General features: G+C 38.6%; 5 protein-coding genes and 1 non-coding gene across 7 annotated transcripts; 1 reads left to right on the forward strand and 5 right to left on the reverse strand.

Moving 5' to 3' along the window:
- Positions 1-57: 57 nt before the first annotated feature.
- mcur1 (mitochondrial calcium uniporter regulator 1) lies at positions 58-2,875 on the reverse strand. The gene is made up of 9 exons (XM_062479595.1): positions 2,518-2,875; positions 2,039-2,155; positions 1,815-1,918; positions 1,623-1,724; positions 1,347-1,388; positions 1,166-1,237; positions 961-1,014; positions 578-692; positions 58-394 (listed from the first exon to the last, which is right to left on the reverse strand). The coding sequence occupies exons 1-9, from the start codon at positions 2,771-2,773 to the stop codon at positions 339-341; spliced, it is 918 nt and encodes a 305-aa protein (XP_062335579.1). The 5' UTR covers positions 2,774-2,875; the 3' UTR covers positions 58-338.
- Positions 2,876-3,009: 134 nt separating this feature from the next.
- On the reverse strand, positions 3,010-6,776 carry rgs9bp (regulator of G protein signaling 9 binding protein). The gene is made up of 3 exons (XM_062480369.1): positions 6,324-6,776; positions 4,551-4,857; positions 3,010-4,162 (listed from the first exon to the last, which is right to left on the reverse strand). The coding sequence occupies exons 1-3, from the start codon at positions 6,417-6,419 to the stop codon at positions 3,798-3,800; spliced, it is 768 nt and encodes a 255-aa protein (XP_062336353.1). The 5' UTR covers positions 6,420-6,776; the 3' UTR covers positions 3,010-3,797.
- Positions 6,777-7,489: 713 nt separating this feature from the next.
- zgc:56231 (uncharacterized protein LOC406257 homolog) lies at positions 7,490-13,361 on the reverse strand. Of its 2 annotated transcripts, none has more exons than XM_062480270.1 (18): positions 13,244-13,361; positions 12,563-12,661; positions 12,162-12,281; positions 11,741-11,879; positions 11,486-11,670; positions 11,061-11,157; positions 10,794-10,967; positions 10,527-10,638; positions 10,380-10,442; positions 10,136-10,282; positions 9,859-10,024; positions 9,471-9,647; positions 9,074-9,213; positions 8,702-8,867; positions 8,432-8,558; positions 8,253-8,323; positions 8,011-8,109; positions 7,490-7,800 (listed from the first exon to the last, which is right to left on the reverse strand). In XM_062480270.1, exons 1-18 carry the CDS (start codon positions 13,283-13,285, stop codon positions 7,573-7,575), a joined length of 2,352 nt encoding a protein of 783 aa, XP_062336254.1. In that variant the 5' UTR covers positions 13,286-13,361; the 3' UTR covers positions 7,490-7,572. The 2 variants fall into 2 exon arrangements, with proteins under 2 accessions (XP_062336254.1, XP_062336255.1); XM_062480271.1 differs by lacking the exon at positions 13,244-13,361 and adding an exon at positions 12,754-12,858.
- Positions 13,362-14,232: 871 nt separating this feature from the next.
- rps20 (ribosomal protein S20) lies at positions 14,233-15,688 on the reverse strand. Its single transcript, XM_062480166.1, has 4 exons — positions 15,538-15,688; positions 15,010-15,109; positions 14,770-14,843; positions 14,233-14,449 (listed from the first exon to the last, which is right to left on the reverse strand). Exons 1-4 carry the CDS (start codon positions 15,538-15,540, stop codon positions 14,267-14,269), a joined length of 360 nt encoding a protein of 119 aa, XP_062336150.1. The 5' UTR covers positions 15,541-15,688; the 3' UTR covers positions 14,233-14,266.
- LOC134035424 (small nucleolar RNA U54) lies at positions 14,909-14,971 on the reverse strand. Its single transcript, XR_009932364.1, has one exon. It is a non-coding gene; the product is annotated as a small nucleolar RNA U54 (small nucleolar RNA).
- Positions 15,689-16,631: 943 nt separating the features above from the next.
- sdr16c5b (short chain dehydrogenase/reductase family 16C, member 5b) lies at positions 16,632-19,527 on the forward strand. Its single transcript, XM_062479335.1, has 6 exons — positions 16,632-16,968; positions 17,425-17,556; positions 17,972-18,071; positions 18,217-18,361; positions 18,609-18,734; positions 19,009-19,527. Exons 1-6 carry the CDS (start codon positions 16,648-16,650, stop codon positions 19,100-19,102), a joined length of 918 nt encoding a protein of 305 aa, XP_062335319.1. The 5' UTR covers positions 16,632-16,647; the 3' UTR covers positions 19,103-19,527.
- Positions 19,528-19,549: the final 22 nt, after the last annotated feature.

Genomic DNA, 19,549 nt, shown 5'->3' on the forward strand with positions numbered 1-19,549 from the left:
AATGGATGAAAATAAAGTACTAAGTAGTAATAAAGTTACAGACTCAAAACCTTTTTGATTTTTTAAAAGGATTTATTTCCGTCCAGTTGCAGGTAAGAACAAGCATTGTCCTCATAATTAAATCTTTTGAAACATTTCAATCTTAGCTTTGAACATGCTGGATGCTCGTGTAATTTTTTTTTGCCGTTTTTACAGTCATAAAACTAAAAAGCCAAACCACCTCAGAAAAACACAAATATACATTCAATACTTTTTCCTCATCATTTAAACAAAATATTATGTACAAATACTTTTTTCCAGCTAAATGGCTGTGGCAGTCACATGCCCAACATGCAGAATCACATCCAAAGTCGATAAAATCCAAGAACCACTGTAAGACAGGTGAAAACTGAACCTGTAAAAGAAGAGGCCATTTGTTAAGCTACATACCCATTTATTTAAATGAATGTAGTTCTACATGTTCTGTATTTGGAAAGTTACATATGGTTGGGAACAGAACAACCACATCAAAAGAATCTTGCGAATAAATTATGTCTGTGTGAATATATTAATATAGTACACATTTTTCATGTTTTACCTGCAAGGTATTTGATTGTGTCAAGTTTGTGAGATACCAACATGGTTTTTAATCCTGCCACTTCTGTGTCGATTTTGATGTTGCTTTGAGTCAAATGGCGATCTTGCTCTGCATTCTACAACAGGCAAGACAAGGTATTAGACTAAAGATACGTTAACTAGGAGCTGTTTAGCCCTATCCTGTAAGATATAAAATAATAAAATAAGCAAAGCAATCTACTGGTATTGCCATGATTTATTCAAGTATTCCTCATTTTATCCAAAAAGCATGTAGCTAACCTAGCTACATTTGCTAGGTAGTAGGATATGCTAGTAAGCCGGCTGCCTGAATGGTCGGCTAGCTAGACAAAATATGCCAACTACTACCTTTTGTACACTACTAACCATTTCCATGATATTAGTTTGTGTCTCCAGAAGCCTTTTCTCATGCTCTGATTTCTGAAAAACAAAATATCAGAAGGATCTAAACATTATTGTATTGACTTTAACCTCTATTCTTATTGGTTTGACTGAAACTAATATATATAGTTTGTGATTTTTTTTAAGGATACAGCAATATACACTTTCAGTATAATTAGGGAAACATTACCATTTCTTTTATTCTGCTCTTCTCCAAATGCATATTCAAGATGTTGTCTAATCGTATTTTATTCATCATGTCCTGAAAAGTTGGGGTGGAGCATCACATAGTTCTACATTTCTGCTCTTACAAAAGGTCATGTAAAGTGATGATAACTCACAATTATGGTTAGTAACTGATTAACACTTACAGACAATTGCACTTTCAGATGCAATAGTTCCGTCTTAACTTTCTGTAAAAAAATAAATAAAAAACAGGTAAAACATTGTTACATGGAATTTAATATAAAATGTTACACAAAAAGAACCATATTTTAAGTACATCTCCTATATATGTGTGAAGAATTTGAATCATAATAATACACAACTTTTGGTCAATTACATTTAGTATACATTTTCAGCTTGGAAATGGGATATGTGTGATGGCCATGTTTAAGGATGACAAATGTTTAGATAGAACCACTCACCTCATTCTCTGCCAACAAAGTAGAAAACTCACTTTTCTCAAGAATAATCATGTCTTTTTTTACAGATGCAATTTGAGACATCACCCTCTGCAACAGAATCTCCTGCCATGCCAAAGATGGTTAGATGTTTTTTTATGACTCACTGTTATAAGTCTATGAATAATGTGAAATAGCAAACACACAGATTCTCACCTGCTGCACTTTGGTAACTATATCATTATAGATTGTATCCATGTTGGAGTTTGTTGTCCTCACCAGCACTTTCATTATAACCTCAGATTGCTGGGGGCTAAAGCCTGTTGAAATATGTATATATATAAACCTTGATTAGATATGTGCGTGCATTGAAAGGCATTATATGTAAAAACAGCTAATTTTTTTATCAATAGAATAATACTTCAGTTTAAGAAACAAACCATTGTCTTCAAGAAGTCGAACCACTGCATGGGTATCAAAAAATAGTTTTCGGCTACCAGACTTTGTCATGTCGGTTTTCAAATCATACTGCAGAGTATTGATCGATGTGGTCATTCCTGTAATCATCACACATATCCATATAAAAAACAACATCAAAGCATACCTATTGTGTAACATTACTATTATGAACTGGTTATTATTAAGAGGGGAGCGCAGAGCAGAGCCTGTTTTTAGTGCCTTAAATGCTCAGTCGTCGTTAGGTTTTTAAACAAGTACGATCAATTGTATCATTAGGCTAATTTGAGATTAAGATTGAATTTAATTAGAAATACAACGTCCAGGTACTTTCATATGGGTTTCCAGCTCTTTTGTTGGCATTGATAGTGTTGATGGTTATTGAAAGCATAATTTCATGAGGCTTGGTCACTGAGACCAACTTTCAAAATAAATAAATTAGTTAAAAAAAACTGCCACATACCTCTTGAAAATTGGATCCTCGGGAAACACTGATGTTCTGTCAATCGTGTGATTACTTTTACCTTCCAGTGTTGTTTGTAGGCGTTAAAGGCAGGATCATATCGTGAGCTAGCTACAGCAGCTGTCCAGAAAGTTTTGGATGGAAGTGCAGGTGAAGTGATACATGTATTTTTTCTACACATGCGTTGATGCTCCGAATACAATGCATATTTTGTGTATATCCGCGAGTTAAACCCAAATCTGTGTTTCAGTGACATGTCAAAATTCTAACTTGCGCTATTACTAGTTGTTTCCTCTCAACAGCAGACAACAATACTAAGTCTCAATGGCAACATTTCTTGAATATGACTTTCGGTTAGACTTACGAAAACTTCCGGGTCACGACCTAGACGAATCAGAGTGTTCCGTGAGAATTCCGTGTTTGTTCGATGTTGAATGAACGATCGCCCAAATATTTATACAAAAAATGTCAATGCAGGTAAACGTTGTAATTTTCAAAACCTACTGATTTAATATTCACAACAGTTAATATGCATGTTTGTATGTATACTCTAACAATTGTCCATTGTTGCTATTCAGATTTTTTTTTTTTAAGTGTTACAATTAAACGTATGTCATCTTGTGTAAACTGTACAGTGTAGTCCCCTAAGTACTCAGTTGGCTGTGTTACCCTAACACATTGAATTGTCAATGAAACCATGACTATACATAGAAAAAAGTGCTTTGCCTTGCAAAAACATATCTACATTATTTAATATTTATGTAGATATGAGAAATGCCTCTAAGTGCCAGACAGAAATTGAACAGATGCAGATTTAGAAAAGTACAGGGATACTGTATCTCTTCTACAAAATCATATCATGAGAGAATTAAACGACTCAAGAAGCAAAGTACATACAAGTAAGCGACAAGTCTTAAGTGAAGTCATTACTCTAGAGCATTAACTCTGCAGAGGTGCAGGAGTTAGATTGGTGTCCCTCTCATTTGAGCAGCTCTAGCAGGTGGTCGATCTGGCTGACAATGTAACGTGTTACATCATCACAACAAGCATTCCTGTTGGCATGCACAATTTCAGCAGAATTGGTCGAACAGTGTGCAAAATGCATTGAAAAAAGCTAAAATAGAAAAGGTTCTATGGATCGTATGCCACCCTGTGGGACTTAAGGAGTTGTTAAATTGGTGTATACAGTACCCTTTGCTATTTATGGCAGTATATGGTTCACACACACAGCCTTTTGAGGCTTATACTGTAGAAATGATGTGATCACTTTGTGATGATCCTCAGGAGAAATAGACCACGCAGACAGACAACACGGCTGCTACCACAGCGACACCACACAGCAACAACAATATAAAGATCTGGCTGGGCTGGCAGAGGCGCTGGTGGCCAGGATCCTCTTCATCTACAGAGAACATGGTCAGCGAGGCGCTGTCAGAGCTGACTGGGTCGGTGTACTTTGGTCCACGTGGCTCCACCGTCCAGCGAAGAACGTTGACCTTCAGCTCCATGTCCTCAATCATGAGGTCCACCCGGGATATCTCCTCCTCCAACTGGCTTTGTTCCACTTCCTCCACGTTCTCAGGGACCTTGGAATCGGTTAAGTCTGGAAGACTGAGTGCCCGAGCTGCCACCCCAGCGGTCTCTCCTGGACAACAAGGAACAGATGCGATAAAAGCAGAAGAGAGTGATTTAATCAAACCGCTCCCTGGTCATAATCAACTCTTCATTTGGAGTTATAAGCCGATGACAGTAGTATAGACATGTGTGATAGGATAGGGATAGCTTGAGTCAATATGGATGTGCAGACAAAAAGGAAATATGTACTACAAAATGGTAAAACAGGTACATCCTGACCTGTGTACTAAAGCTAAATCTTGACAGTTTTCGGTTATTCAATTATATTACATTTACATTTTGTCATTTAGCAGCTTTATATTATGTAGCTATGTTGATAAGTACTGGTTCTAAGGATGAACTACCAAAAACACTATGTCAGTTCATCTTCAAATACTGATAAATTGGTTAATGCTTACCTTGAATGCCAGTCTGCACTAAGGCATTGCTTTTGGATAGGGGAAAGATGTTACCCATGTTACAGACTTTACACATGTCAGCATAGAGGAGTTCCAGACTGGAGGAGAAAGCCACCCATAACAGCTCCATCTCCATTCGCTCCTCTGGGGTCAGACTTTTGTCCCGTAGTCGTGCTGTGAGATGCTGACGGTTTGCCACACTGAGATTTTGGGCCTTCTCTCTCGTTTGCCTCAACTCTTCTCGCAGTTTCAATTCGTCTGTGCTCCCGCCCACACATGAAGCCAGGTGCCGATAACACGCCACCACCTGAAGCAGAAAAACAATCAAACCAAAAAAACATGTAGTCAAAAAGTGTAAATTAATCAAAAAGCAAAGGATTAAAGTAGATTTATTGTACTGTGAGTATAGCTTTCTAGGAGGATAAAGATTGGACATATGAACTAGGATGAAAGAATGGAAGCCTATATGGCATCAGAAAATGAAATCCAATCACTATTTTATCCACAAGACTTCACTAAATAGCTCACTCCTATGAGCTATTGCTCTTTTTTCTTATGGCAACTCAGTTTACGTGCACAATAACTGGCCATTCAGAATCAATTCATTACTAATGAACAGTCTGAAATAATCATCAATAATCTGCATTCTATTAAGACAAACATATTCATAAATAATATAGTCCTTTGAGAAACATTGGGGTGATGATTCAAACATATCCAAATCATCACTGTTATTAATAGACCTCCAGAGCTTATAGATGATCATGTGGTTAACATGACAAATATGACTAATAATCGGATTGTCACAGATCTATATTTGGATAAGCCCAAGGACCTTGTAAGGACATTGTAATCAAATTAACCTGCAAGAGTGGGACACTTCATTGTAAGATGGATCAGAATTGGTTGCAAGCAAAAATCACTGGGGAATTTAAGTTCATGAACTATATACTAACTTCACACGCAAAAATTGTTTCTTTAAAAAAAAACAACAAAAAAAAACACATACAACAATGTTCCAGGTTCAATCTTGGTAAGAGTACCAAGATGCTTAATTATGATTTAGCTACAGTTTCTGATAAATGGGCTATTTTATAAATTTACATTCTCTATTGATGCTAATATTTATTCAAACTAAAAGGAAAATGAATGAATACGTTTGAATTAACCTTATGAATAATTCTAATTGGTTAAATTAGGAGCAAATGTAAACTAAACCCTAACCTGGAGATACCCTATAAATCAACAACTAAAGAAGTGAAAAAGATGACCGCCACTGTACCATCTAACAAGCTCATACAAAGCATCTAGTGGATACTGGACCTGATGCAATTAATAAGGTCAGTTCTTTTGAGAGTGCTTTTTTTACCCACGGGGATATGTAAGTGTGTCTTTGCTTTGAGATGTGTAACAGAAAAAACGTTCTGTGACTACACCGCAAGTATAAAGGCACACAACCTTTTAAATACTTACATTAACATAAGTTACATATATCTACAACAATATTGAGATATCAGAATGTAAATTATATATATTATCTGCAACATGGCTATGTACACCTGCACCATGTTCTCATAATACATTTTGTGAAGATACTTGGTCCCATTTCTCCATTTACATCATATGTCAATCATCCCAAGTCAGATGTGCGAGTAATACCACTGTTACACATGACAGTGAGACATACAGATGCTGTGAAATGGTAGTAAAAATTATTATTAGCAATGTTGTCTACAGTATGTGGTTTGATAAGAATCTGAGAGAGTCTCTTACCTTAATCAATGACTCAACAAGAGCTTTCCCTTCTTCCAAGGTATCTGGTGTTCTGGCAGTGCCATCATCACCCACTTTGTTGTTTAAAAGAGGCATTTGGGCTGATTGACAAGCTCCGTCACTGCAGGGGAAAGGAAAGCCCACCTGCTCTTCAAACCACCAGTTTTCCTCTCACTATCAAGCTGGACCCCTCAGTTGTTGCTCCGTGGTCAGGACAGAGAGAAGCCCATTGCTCGTCTACTATTTGAACACTACAAGTTCTACTGCATAACTTTTCACCAAACACTTGTAAACTCAAAGATGGCACACATTAATGTTTTCCAATAAGATCCTTTCGTAATTATTCCCACCAAAAATATGGATGTATAAAAGATTTGCAGGTGATAAAAAAGAGTGCATGGGATACTAGAGCTAAGTCCTAAGTATGAGTGATAATCCAGCGATTGACCCCTTTGCAGTGATGCAGGCTTGCCCCAACTGCTAATCACATTATCCATGACTCCTTAGGCATTGCACACGCTACTGTGCAAGAACTGGTAGCCTCACCATCACCAACATCCCTTTCAGTGAATGCTGATGGTGAATGGAGAAAAAGCTGGTTTTGTGTCCTTACAATTTATACTATCAAAGAGATCTGGCTGACTGAATGCTGTACACTGAAACCAGATAAAAGGACTATTGTATTTCCTTTTGCACAGTGTAAAAGGTTGTTACATTTCAAATATATGAACATGTTATTAACTGAAGCATGGTTATGTACAGTAGGACTACTTGTGACATCCCTCAGTAAACTAATGGACTCTCACAATAGCCTTTGTGCCATCTTTTGAGAGCATTGTCCTCAGGCTAACTTGAGGTTCATTTAAGGTTTACAGTCCTTTGACCATGAATGTACACATTTGTGCCAGAGCAGTCAGGCACACACACAAAGTTTTGCTAGACATTTGAAATTATTAACCTTTGATGTTCTTGTGAAATTCACAGTGAAAACAAGTTATATTGCAAGCACCTAGAATGGCCCACCTAAGCCGTTTGAAAAAGGTTTAACAGATCAGCCATTGGTCCACAGTTTAGGGTTCACTCCTATTCCACACGTTTAGACCCCAATGCACACATTTGGTAGCCTTAACCGGCATTTCTACCACAAGGTCTGCTTTAGTTTGAGAGAAGGAAAATGATAAATGATTTTATTTTATTTCAGTTAAAATAAACATTCACATCAGAAACATTAATATTGAAAGGATAAATTCTACTGGGAGGGCTTCTTCAGCAAGGACGTGGTCCTGGAGGATTTCCTCAGCGTCTTACAGACGGTGCTCTTCCGTGGTGACGTCACAGCGTCCTTAATGTTGGCAAGCAGTCCCCGTCTGGTTCGGATTGGAGATTTCTTGCTTGGCTTGGCCAGCTCCGCTTTTAAAAAGGCAACCTCCTCATCCTTCTCCATATTCTCTTTCCGTATCCCGTCTAGATGGTGATCCTAAAGGGGGACAAGGTTTCTAAAATAGTGTTTTGGCAAATGAACCAATTTTCTGAAATGTCACATCCCATCCACCACTTAACACAACTGAAATTGAACTAGTCTCATTCATCCAAAATTGACACTTTATGAAAATACCTTTAAAGTTTCTAATAAGAATGATTATTATTGATAACCACTTTGCAGTCAATATTAACTGTATGTTAATACCTGCTCCTCCAGCTTTTTCTGTAGAGCTGCGGAATTTGCTAATGCCTCTTGAAATGTTTCATTCAATTCCATCAACTTATTTTGTAGAACTGAAATTAACTTGGAAACAGACATACTAAATTAGTCATGAGTGATTGCAAACAAGGCTCAAATACAGACAGCTAAATATGAACGTAATAACCAACGAGGAGACTTATGTTTTTTTACTCTGTCATATGGCCAAGTACATTACCAATACTTACTTGTTCTTTCTCTTCACAGAGTTTCTCTATGGAACGTTTTTCTTCACAAAGAACTTTGCATCTCTCTGAATCTGTGAAAGTGAATTCATTAGATTGGAGTATCATTTTAAATGTTAACAGCTCTAAAACTGCAAGGCACCTTTCTGTAGTACAACTGAAATGCTGGACAGTGAGCTCACCCATTTGAACATTTAGTTGTGAGGGGTCCAGTGTCTGGCAGGAGTCGTCTTGTGTTGAAACACAGGATGGAACCATTCTGGTTGCAGCCAACTTGTTCTCCATCTCAGCCATCTTGTGATTCAGCTCCTTCACAAAATGTTTTATTTGAATACATCTTTGACACTGCATTCAGCATTAAGAGAAAATGTTGACAACTTGCTGAATGTACATGTTTACAGGCCATGTCAATAGTTTACAGTAATGGTTTAACCATAGCGAGCATACAGTACCTCTACTTTATCCTGTTCAGCAAATAATACTGCCAATGGGACATAGTCATCTTCCACACGAGCAAGCGCACACTGGTAAGCATGCTCCTTAAGGGCATCCTTGTACATCTCAAACGTGTTTTCCATCTTCTCCTGGTAGCTCTCCTTCATCTCTGCCATCTGACGACTGAACAATTACACCCTCACAGATACCAGTTCCTATATGTGTTCACATTTAGAACATAAAGACATCTTGCAACCTTCCAGCTAAGGAGGGTGTCCAAAGTAAGAATCAATTTAACCGTGTTGTGGTGTACCAAGCTCTTCTAAAACTACCCCCACCCCTCCCCATACTAATGTTCTAGGTAGTTGTGTGATGTTTGCACCCCTTACTTTTGAAGTTCTTCACCCTCCATGAGTTGCTGCAACATAGCATCTCCCATTTCATTGCGAATCTCAATCTCCTGGATCAGGTTTTTTTTCCGCTCAGCCAAAAGTTTCGTCCTGAGGTTCTCAATCACATTCATTAGCTCCTGGTGTGTGGAGTTCACAAAAACATAACATGTTACACATTATCTGGACACATTTTACATGATTTTTTTTTTAAAGGATTGGAAAACTTAACTAAACACATTTTTCAATTGAAAAAATACCTTTCAGGTCATCACAAACCCAACTGGATTGGTCACAGCAAGCCTTTGATAATTATTTTAAAAACTGACAAAAGGATGGAAGAATGCATTTCATTGGAGGCCTCAGTGAGAAGTGTGGTGACCAGCTGTGGTTGTACCTCCTGGGGCAAAATGGAGACATCAGCCTCCTCTTCATCCAGCAGCTCATCCTCAGACAGGTAGCTCTCCAGAGCTTGGTTATCGATGACCCCATTCTTCAGTAGAAGCTTGCCATCCCATCCAACCAGTCTTGGGGCTAAAGATTCCAGGGATTTGGTTGGAATAACCTGGACCACCTAGGGCATTCAAAGCAAAGTACTGTGCATTAAGGGTTAAGTTTTAGTAGAGGCAGGTTTATTTTGTTCATGTCCGTGCTTCTGCATCTTTTGACAAGCAAAAGGTGACAATTGCGCAATGTGAAATAGACAAGCAATTGTAATGTGTCACACAGCAAAGTTGCTGCATTGTGGATGCCTCAGAGGGTACCAGCTAGGCAGAGAAACTAACCTGTTTAGCAACAGCAGAGAACTTCATGACGTGGAGAGTTTCATCATAGGTAGATGCACACTGGTTTATGTTGACGATCATAGACGTTTTTCCCTTCCCACACAAAAAAGACTGAAAGAGCCTTGTTAGTTTACTCTCTCTGAATGGAATGTAGCTGGTCTTCACTCTGTCAAGAGGATGACATGGAATTGTCATCCATTGCATTTTTTTTTAAATATTCAAACTAATAAGATAGCGTCACATGATATTGCTGCTGTGATTGGGTCAAATATGCTACCTGTCACTTTGTCTGTTCTGCATTGCTGCAATGCATTTGCCAAGGATAAGCAAGGAAGTGTTGATGTTTCCTGCCTCTTTCAGCCTCTCCCCAAACGTCTTGGTTTTATTGCATCTTTCAGAGCCAGCTAGGTCACAAAGAGAGAGCCTGGGGGAGGTTAAATGCTTGGTAAATTGTCATTATCCCCCAAAAACTTCCAACATTACAAGAAACAATTTAGCATGTGAACTGTAACCAAACTCACTCTGAAACCGTCTGAACCTCAGTGCCATACATCTTGAGCAACTTCATCGTAAATATGCTGTGGCTTTAACAGAAAGTAGTTTTTCAATTCTCAGCAACAGAAAACATTGAAAATTAAAAAATAGTATTCCCTTATTTGAAAGTCTACCTTCTGCTTGATGACTGGTTTATTTTGGTGGAAGCAGCAGATCGGTTTTTATTTCCAACTCTGAGAATCTTGCGTGCCTCCTCTGAATTCTGGACATTAATCCACTTTAAATCTGAAATGTGAACTGAGATTATTCTGCATTTCCTGCTGAATCATGGGGTATTGTATGCAGCTTGATGAGGGAAAAATTGAATATATTTTTGATTAATGATGTACTGTAACGAAAATGGATGAATAATAAAGAAAAACCCAGGGATGATTCCCCACCTCTAACGTAAGAGTTCCCCACACCGTCTTCACACACTCGCAGAGCAGTACGCTTCTTGTTCCTGGAGGAGGGAGGCTGGAGCAGGTCAAAAATATTCTCGTTGTAGATCTCATAGAATGCCACCCACAGGGCAAACTGGCAGTCATCCCTCTCAGGTGTATTTGCCAAGTCAGCTTTAGGAAACAGATGAAACCATAGTAACAATATTCTTTTCACGAGGCATACTGTAAAAAAAAGCAGTTAAGTGTGGATGTTATATCCAGTACCTGTGAGACCGTTACCCCCTGAAGAGGAGTCCAGGCTTGCGGTGGAGTAAGCACAGCTGTCTGATGAACCTACCCTGACTCTCAAAGGCTCACTCTCCTGTTCGGATGTGGAGTCGGAATTAAGTTGGACCAAAAAGGGTGGAAAATGTTTCATTGTAAAAAAAAAAAAGGCTTTATCAATTCATTCAAGTCATCGTAGTAAAATGCATTAGTCTATCCTAGCAAGGGTTAATGTTGTAAAATGACTAAATGGTTCATGACCAAACTGGCTCCACCTTCCTAGTTTAGATCTAGGCTCACATGAACAGAAAGCAGACAATTCACTGATGTCTGCTGATTAAATGCACCCAATTGAGCGGAACTTTGCACATTGCATCTCAATGTGAGCTACACTAGAAATCACAATTAGCACAAAGACACCTCACCTCTTTAAGCAGTGCAAATATGGCTGCTTTATCGTTAATCTCTTGTTTGACCTGGTCAGGACATAAATTTTGGACATCGTTGTTGAGATATGGTTTCAAATCCAGGTCCTCATACTGTCTCCCGATAATATGTTGGAAGATGACATTGAGTGATTGAGGCAGAATTCCAGGGTCGATCTGTGTTCCTAAAACAAGAACAAAACACTTTCATACAGAATTGCTCATCATAGACTATTATGGAATGTTCCAACTTACCTTGTATTGTGTGGGTTTTGCCAGCATTGGTCACACCATAGCTAAAAATTAGGGCATTCTTGCCCTCCAGATAGTGGTACACTTGGTCTTTAATGGTACCTTCAAAGATTTCAGTCTGTTTCGACTCGGGCCCAAATATCTAAAAGCAGTTTTATAAAAGGTTATCTGCATATCTTGATCCTTTGAGGTAGTGTCCCACATTGATTTTAGATGTTCAAATTGGCAGCCTGAATGTCTACTAACTTTCCTGTCAGTGTCTACAAAACATGCATTGTCAATGTATGTGTGTATGCGTCTATACATGATGAGACACATGCTAGGGACAGATTGTTATCTGTAGCTTTATTACTACTAACATTAAACTGTTGTGGGCAGTGAAACGCAACTTCCCAGCACATTGTATAATATATTTAGTTCCCACCTGAGAGAAAGTGAATTTGTGAATGGCCTGGCCAATGCCTTTATCACTGTTCTTCATAGTGGAAGAGCCCTTAGGAGCATGCAAGGACACAGTCTGACCATTCTCAAGCACCACACAACCCTGGAGACAAATGTTATGACGTGCATGTTAATCCAAGCTTCTATGGGTAAATTAAGTGGTCACATGATAGCATTTTCAACTAGGCCAATACATGCCACCACCCAACTAAAATGTAAGCAACCTTGAAATCACAAAGCTACCCATCAAGTACTCTCAACAGCCCCAGAATAACAAAGGCTGCACTAAAGGAGGGGCCTTTAGTAACCATGCTCATAATACTTATGGGGATCAAATGACAACAACATTAGGATTAAAGTATCGTAGAATATATTGTAGTGTACCTGGTCCTCATTGTCAGAGATCTCATCCTGAAAGAAAGGCCTTATCCTAAGGTAGACTTTCAGCGGTTGTTGATGCCCTGCACTCTCTGCTTCCGCCATCTAAATCAGTAAACGGTCAGACTTGTGTTATCTTCTACCTCTTGGTGGTGATGGTGGGGACAGCAACAACTTAAAAAAAAATCCACTGCTACCTTGTTCAGGGAAGATTTAACAGACGTAGCACTCGCATTTGAGCCCAGTGAGGGTCCAAAAACACTGACTTAAGACTGCATAGACTTGTAAAACTCTGGATGAAGTTTAAACGGTGAAATTGTGGTAGTAGTAATATAAGTACTATACTGATTCCCGAGGGGAAATTGCAGAAATGTGCATGGGGAGAATGGATGTATCTGCTATTGATTGGGGCAGTAAATTGTCAAAGCTTCCCAAATACATAGGGAGATTTTTAACGAAAGCACTGGAAAGTGCTGATTATTATTCTACAACTTTGTTATGGATAATTTTTCCATTAAACATTCTTGCACTCTAAGGAAATGTGGGCTGAGCAATAGTATATCCAGGCTCTAGCAATCTTCATCTGGAAATAACCAATTTACTTTAAACTCATATGCCACTGCATCCTGCACATTGATCAAACAATTATGATAAAACATAACATGTTTCGAATTCCAAAGGAAATACCTCGGGGGGCAAAATTGAGGATATTGCAGCAAGTTCGGTCATCTTCTTCCTCGATTTAGAATTCGATCATGTCTTGTTATCATGACTCCAGGTTCACTTTATTAGGTACACCTGTTGAACTGCTCGTGACACAAATATCTAATCAGCCAGTCACGTGGCATCAACACTACACATATTCCTGACGATCTGCAAGTAATGAACTTTAGGGAGGTCTGTAGGGCTCTCGTCCCCTTCCTTTGGGAAACAAGTGGGTGTTCATTTATTTTTAAATGGCTCTGGTCTGGCCTACTGACCTCTCTCCTGAACAGTAGATGGCGGTGACGCACGTCAGAAACGTAAGAAAAAAGGCGAGTGAGAAGACAGTCTGCTTGTTGCAATCACAGTTTATGGGTGCGATTTGCCAAATTTTTAGTTTAAATGTGATCCTCTACAAAGCTGACAAATATGTACTATATAAAGTTAAGGCAAGATTGTCATTACAATAGCGTTGGTTAAGAATGTTATTAATATTTGTTCCTATTCAAACTTCGCCATTGAAGAGCAAAAAAAAGTTGATTGAAACAGGCTATTGAAGAAATAACTGCCAGTAGGATTTTACAACCAAAGAAACCCTAGACTAGTTCGTTCTTGTGGTACTTACAAAACTGACCCTTGTTTGAGATCCGTCACAAATTAAGATTGCACATCCCAAATGGTTGCTGTCCCTTCAGAAATACTTTATATTGTCAGAGATGTTACTGTTGCACTGGCTAAGTCTGGGGTCAAGTTTAAAAATGCTGAATGCACCATTTAACAGTAGGTCCTTTGCTACTAGATTGACCAAACGGTTCAAGTGCCAACATTCCAGCTTTAATACCACATGCCATTGTGAACCAAACTAACCACTGAGATATACATAACCTACTTGGGTGATGGCAATTTGATCAAAGTAGCAATTTTCCACCTACTTAAAATGAGTTCTCCCTTTAATAACAAGACAAACACATGCATGCCATTTAAACTTTTTATTGCAGCTGCAAAAGTCTATGCGTCAGCGATGGTGACCTCAACCTCTACTCCAGGCTCAATGCTGATTGAAGTGATCTGCTTGACTATCTCAGATGGACTGTGCAGATCAATCAGACGCTTATGGATCCTCATCTGGAAGCGGTCCCATGTCTTGGATCCTTCTCCACAAGGGGTCTTCCTGGTGGTGATACGCAGGGTCTGGAAAAACAAAGTTGATTAGAAACATGCCTAAAAATTGTCAAGTTCCATTGTCCTGCAGTACAAGCAGGGGAAACATACTGACCAATGAGCAGGGCTTACAGACAATGGACAGCAGGCTCTGATTGTACAACGTTGCTAAATTCATGTTGTGAAAATAATAAAACCCCAATACTCATGTTGGAACAGCTTCATCGAATACATCGTTAAGATTAAAGGGTAACTATGGCGTAAATAGTGTCGTAACAGTTACTAGATCTGACATTTAAAAAGCTACATGTACAAATTGTATGCATCAAAAACCATAATGACCACAATACCTTGGTTGGCATGCGGACTGGTCCCTTGACCTTCAGATTCTTCTCCTTAGCACCGCGGATCAAATCTGCGCACACTATGGACACAAAACAAAATTATGACGAGAAACATCACTATGATCAACAAGTGATGGTTACAAATGCTTGGCTCAGAATAGCGTATTTTTAATCAAAATTAATCATACAGTGTTTATCCTCATCACCAGTTACCGTTAAGTAAGTTCGACCATCATGACTGTTTACCTTTCTCCAGAGACTTCACGTTACGGCTGGTCAGAGTGATGCGGATGCGATGGATCGCCACTTCGGCCTCAACAGGCGCTTTACCAGTATCCTTAAATGCCTGCGGGAAAAATAAAAAGCATGTCGTGTGTTTAGTTTATGAGCAAGAAGCTTCATTGAGAATAATTCTATAAGTTTTAAAAACAGCATTTCAAATACACCCCAGCATGCTTTGCGTTTGGCCGGTGGTATGCCAGTGCGTAAAGTGACAACAAGTTGCAGTCTCTGCAAGGGACCAACAACTCATCAGTATTAATCTTGTGAATTGTACGTGTGTGATATGTTCAGCCGATTCAAAACTGGATGTGGGAGAATTTAAGTGTGAGATTAAGCCTGCCTTTACGACAACTATCCGAAGCTAAACGTAGCTATGCTAGTAGCTCACAAGAACGAGTGCATACCAACATGTGCGTGACTGTTTTAGTAGTACTTGGCCAGGATTGGTATAAACAAGCGTATACTGTAATCAGCCCGTTAAGAAATTCTTACCATGCTTGAAAAATTCCTGACCGACTTATTCGTTAAAAAATCGTAGCGAACAGCGGTGAGCCAGGAACCTGTTCTCCTCCAGCCCTATCCGGTAACAAAGAGAAAGAACCATGTCCGGATTTAACGTTTATACAGTCACGAAGTCCCTCCCCTTCTACGTAATGACCCGGAAACATTACTGCTACATTACTAATAAAAACATAGTTTAGTTGATCGCTAAACCGATGAGTTGAGCAATATACATGTTCAGATATCTATTGAAGCAAATCAGTGACATAATGTTTTGAATTTAAAAAGACATGGAATAATTAATATTGAAATTTAAACGGTGTTGGTTTTCACCTCTTTAAAATATTTGTTTTAAATATGAATTTCAATAAAAATTCAGGTTGGTCAAATACGAACAGTAAAATTCAGTAACCCCCCCCCCCCCCCCCCCCCAAACAAATCAAGCTTTGGAAATTCAAATATATCTACATTCAGGCATCTCCAATTCGAATGGTTACATTCAGATCCCACAACTTCGAAAGTTCAAATTGCAACATCCAGGATACCAAAGATAGATAAGAGAAGGGTTCACTGGATCTTTTCTGATTTTCTTACATTGAGCACTATAATGCACCAGCATCACCATCATCAAACGTGCGCTTTTGATAACAATCACAATTTTTTCCTGTGTCCTATAGAACTAAAGGCAGATGTCACATTAGTCACGATTCTTTCAGGACAGGAAGGGTTATTCACCGTCCAAGGCAGTAATAATGACCTTTGTCTAGAGATAAATGAGGTGTCTATACTATGCCATTGTACAAAGGTCAGGAAAAAAATTTTTGCTCACGCCTATAAAAGCCATTTACTTTGTTTTTTCTTTTGTTTCTCCTGCTCTTGCTCGTGTAAGTATGTTATTTTGATGTTATAGCACAGCCTATGATCATTAATGTAATACATTGATCAAAATGTACCTGTCAGAATAACCTGGTTCAGGCACAATCATTAACTACAGGTGAATAATGATGACCTATCACAACCTTAAACTGTTCAGTTTCACAGATTAGACTAACTTTTAATGCAATTTACTCAGGTAGGTTGTCCAATTATTAAATTCTCAAGATGAATATCTTTCTGGAGACACTACAACTGCTGGTCTTATCCATATACTACAATCTGGAGGCATTTCTAATGCTTTTCATTCCTACGCGGAAAAAAAGCATAGCTGGAGAGACTATCTTGATCACAGGGGCAGGCAGTGGTATTGGAAGACTTATGGCACTTGCATTTACATCCATGGATGTCAATTTGGTGCTGTGGGACATAAATGTGGATGGACTTAAAGAGACTGCTCGTCTGGTGAAGGAGAAGGGCACCTCCCAGGTGTACACGTACACCTGCGACTGCGGAAACAGAACGGAGGTGTACACAGTAGCTGACCAGGTATAAATTCATTTTTGAAGTAATCTACCTAAATCATCTTGATTCTTTTAAAATCCCCCCTTTTGGGAAACATATGTTTTAAACTTACATTTTAGTCATTTAGCAGACGCTCTTATCCAGAGCGACTTACAGTAAGTACAGGGACATTCTCCCCGAGGCAAGTAGGGTGAAATGCCTTGCCCAAGGACACTTCATTTTGCATGGCCAGGAATCGAACCAACAACCTTTTGATTAATAGCCTGATTCCCTAACCGCTCAGCCATCTGACCCCAATACCAATAATAGAGAATTTGGGGCTATCTCGTTGTTATGATCAGTGACCTATGCTCTTGTAAAGCTCTCTCTTGGAAGTCGCTTTGGATAAAAGCGTCTGCTAAATGCATAAATGTAAATGTAAAGGCAACAGATGGTTACAGTTTGTGTCCTAAAACATTTAAAACTTGTTTTGATTGTCAGGTTAAAAGAGAAGTCGGAGATGTGACCATCCTCATAAACAATGCAGGAATTGTGACGGGCAGGAAATTCTTGGATGCCTCAGACAATTTAATTGAAAAGTCTGTTGAAGTGAACACTATGGCACACTTCTGGGTGAGTAAGAACTAGTAGGCCTTCTTCAGAAGTCAACATTGATAAAGTTTTACCACAGTGCTATTATTAGAATCCCTTTATATATTTATTCAGTTTTCCCACTTAGCACTCTCAAGCTGGCTTGCTATGTCATGAATAACCACTAAAGTGTAATATGAGATCAAATGTCTTGTGTAGCCTATACATAGCACATTTGTGTTAAATTGTAAAGACATGTAAATACAAATACAAAACCAAGATTTGTTCAAATAATGATTCGAGTGAACCATAGCATAATAGTAACAGTTAAAATACTGCTCTTCCAACTCCAGTACCAAGTTGACTGTTAATGAAACAATTTAAATATCACAAAATGTAGTTTTGTTTGACCCCTCTGCCACCTCCTTGACAATAACTATTTTTACTTTTCTCTCAGACATACAAAGCATTTCTCCCAGCCATGATAGCCAATAACCATGGTCACTTGGTGAGCATCGCTAGTTCTGCTGGACTTATTGGAGTTAATGGCTTGGCAGGTTTGAAACTCTTTTTTCGCCCTACTGTATCTATCAAACTTTGTACATTAACAATTCAGTTTGTAGGAGATACAGGAGTGACAGTTTGTTCACTTTTCAACATCATCCACAACATTACAACTCATAATATTTTCTGTGTACTCAGATTACTGTTCTAGTAAGTTTGGGGCTGTAGGTTTTGCCGAGTCGGTGGCACTGGAGATGCATGCTACAGGGAAAGAGGGAGTGAAGACAACCATTGTGTGTCCCTTCTTCATCAACACAGGGATGTTTGATGGTTGCAGTACCAAGTATGTTTGTTTCTCATTTCCTGTCCTTCCTAAACCACATTCAAATCATGAGCTGACCTCACTCAATTTATTGAATATACTGTATTCCAAGCTTTGCTCATCTCTTTTCTTAATTGCAATTATTGTGTGAGTGCAGTAGGTGTGAACTAACAGAACAAACTGTACTACTCATCCTTAAAATAATTCCTCATCATCAATCACCTTAAATCAGTAATATGGGTAATGTGATTATTATGGTTTATTGCAGGTGGCCAACCTTCCTTCCCATCCTTCAGCCTAATTATGTGGTAAAAAAAATTGTTTCTGCAATCCTGACCGACCAAGTGTACCTCTACCTACCTCGGAGTTTGTACATCATCATCTTCCTAAAAAAGTAAGTGTCAAACTAAAACAAGTCAAAGAATCAAAGGAAATAATTCAGATGGGGAGTTTCACTATATACGTATAGGAACATACTGTTGTATTGGAGTAAATGTCAGTCACTAAAGCATAATGGCCCAGTTTCCCAGACATGGATTAAGCTTAGTCCTAAATAAGATAAACATTTTCTTTAGATCTCCATTGAAAATTGTTTTAATCTCAGACTAGGCTTGATCCATGTCTGGGAAACTGGTATTACAAGTCTTTGTTGTGCTTTCTTTTAACAGCATTTTACCCACAAAACTGGGAGTTCTTTTAGGAGACTACATCGGGGCATTCAATTTCATGGATTCATTCAAAGGCCATGGGAAAAAAGACTGACGCATGCATTAAGTTTGGTTTAAAGTTCTTAAATGAGGTTCTGTTGTTAAGCACTTTGTGCATCAAGCATATAATTTTAGTTATTTTATGACCCAATCCTGTTAAACGCAGATTCTGAATATTACGGATATAATATTGTATTATATAGTTGCAATGACATCAGTATTGGTCACATATTAAATCTGTATAATATGTAGACTGATATGTACTCATTGCATGTGTACATTTAATTAAGCTTGCACCTTTGTTTACTTACATGTTTGTGTTAAATACATTGTGTCTTGTGCTCTGTCAAGACTTATGACTCCAGGGATTTCAATAGCCTGAGTTTTATAGTACATCATTATTTCAGCTTGTATAGGTCTTACGGTGTCACAATGACTTTGTTGATGCTATACTGTCCCGCCTACCAACTGTTGGAGCATGAAATCCACACACAAGAAACAG

This window comes from Osmerus eperlanus, chromosome 15, assembly GCF_963692335.1.
Source record: "Osmerus eperlanus chromosome 15, fOsmEpe2.1, whole genome shotgun sequence".
Classification (NCBI taxonomy): domain Eukaryota; kingdom Metazoa; phylum Chordata; class Actinopteri; order Osmeriformes; family Osmeridae; genus Osmerus; species Osmerus eperlanus.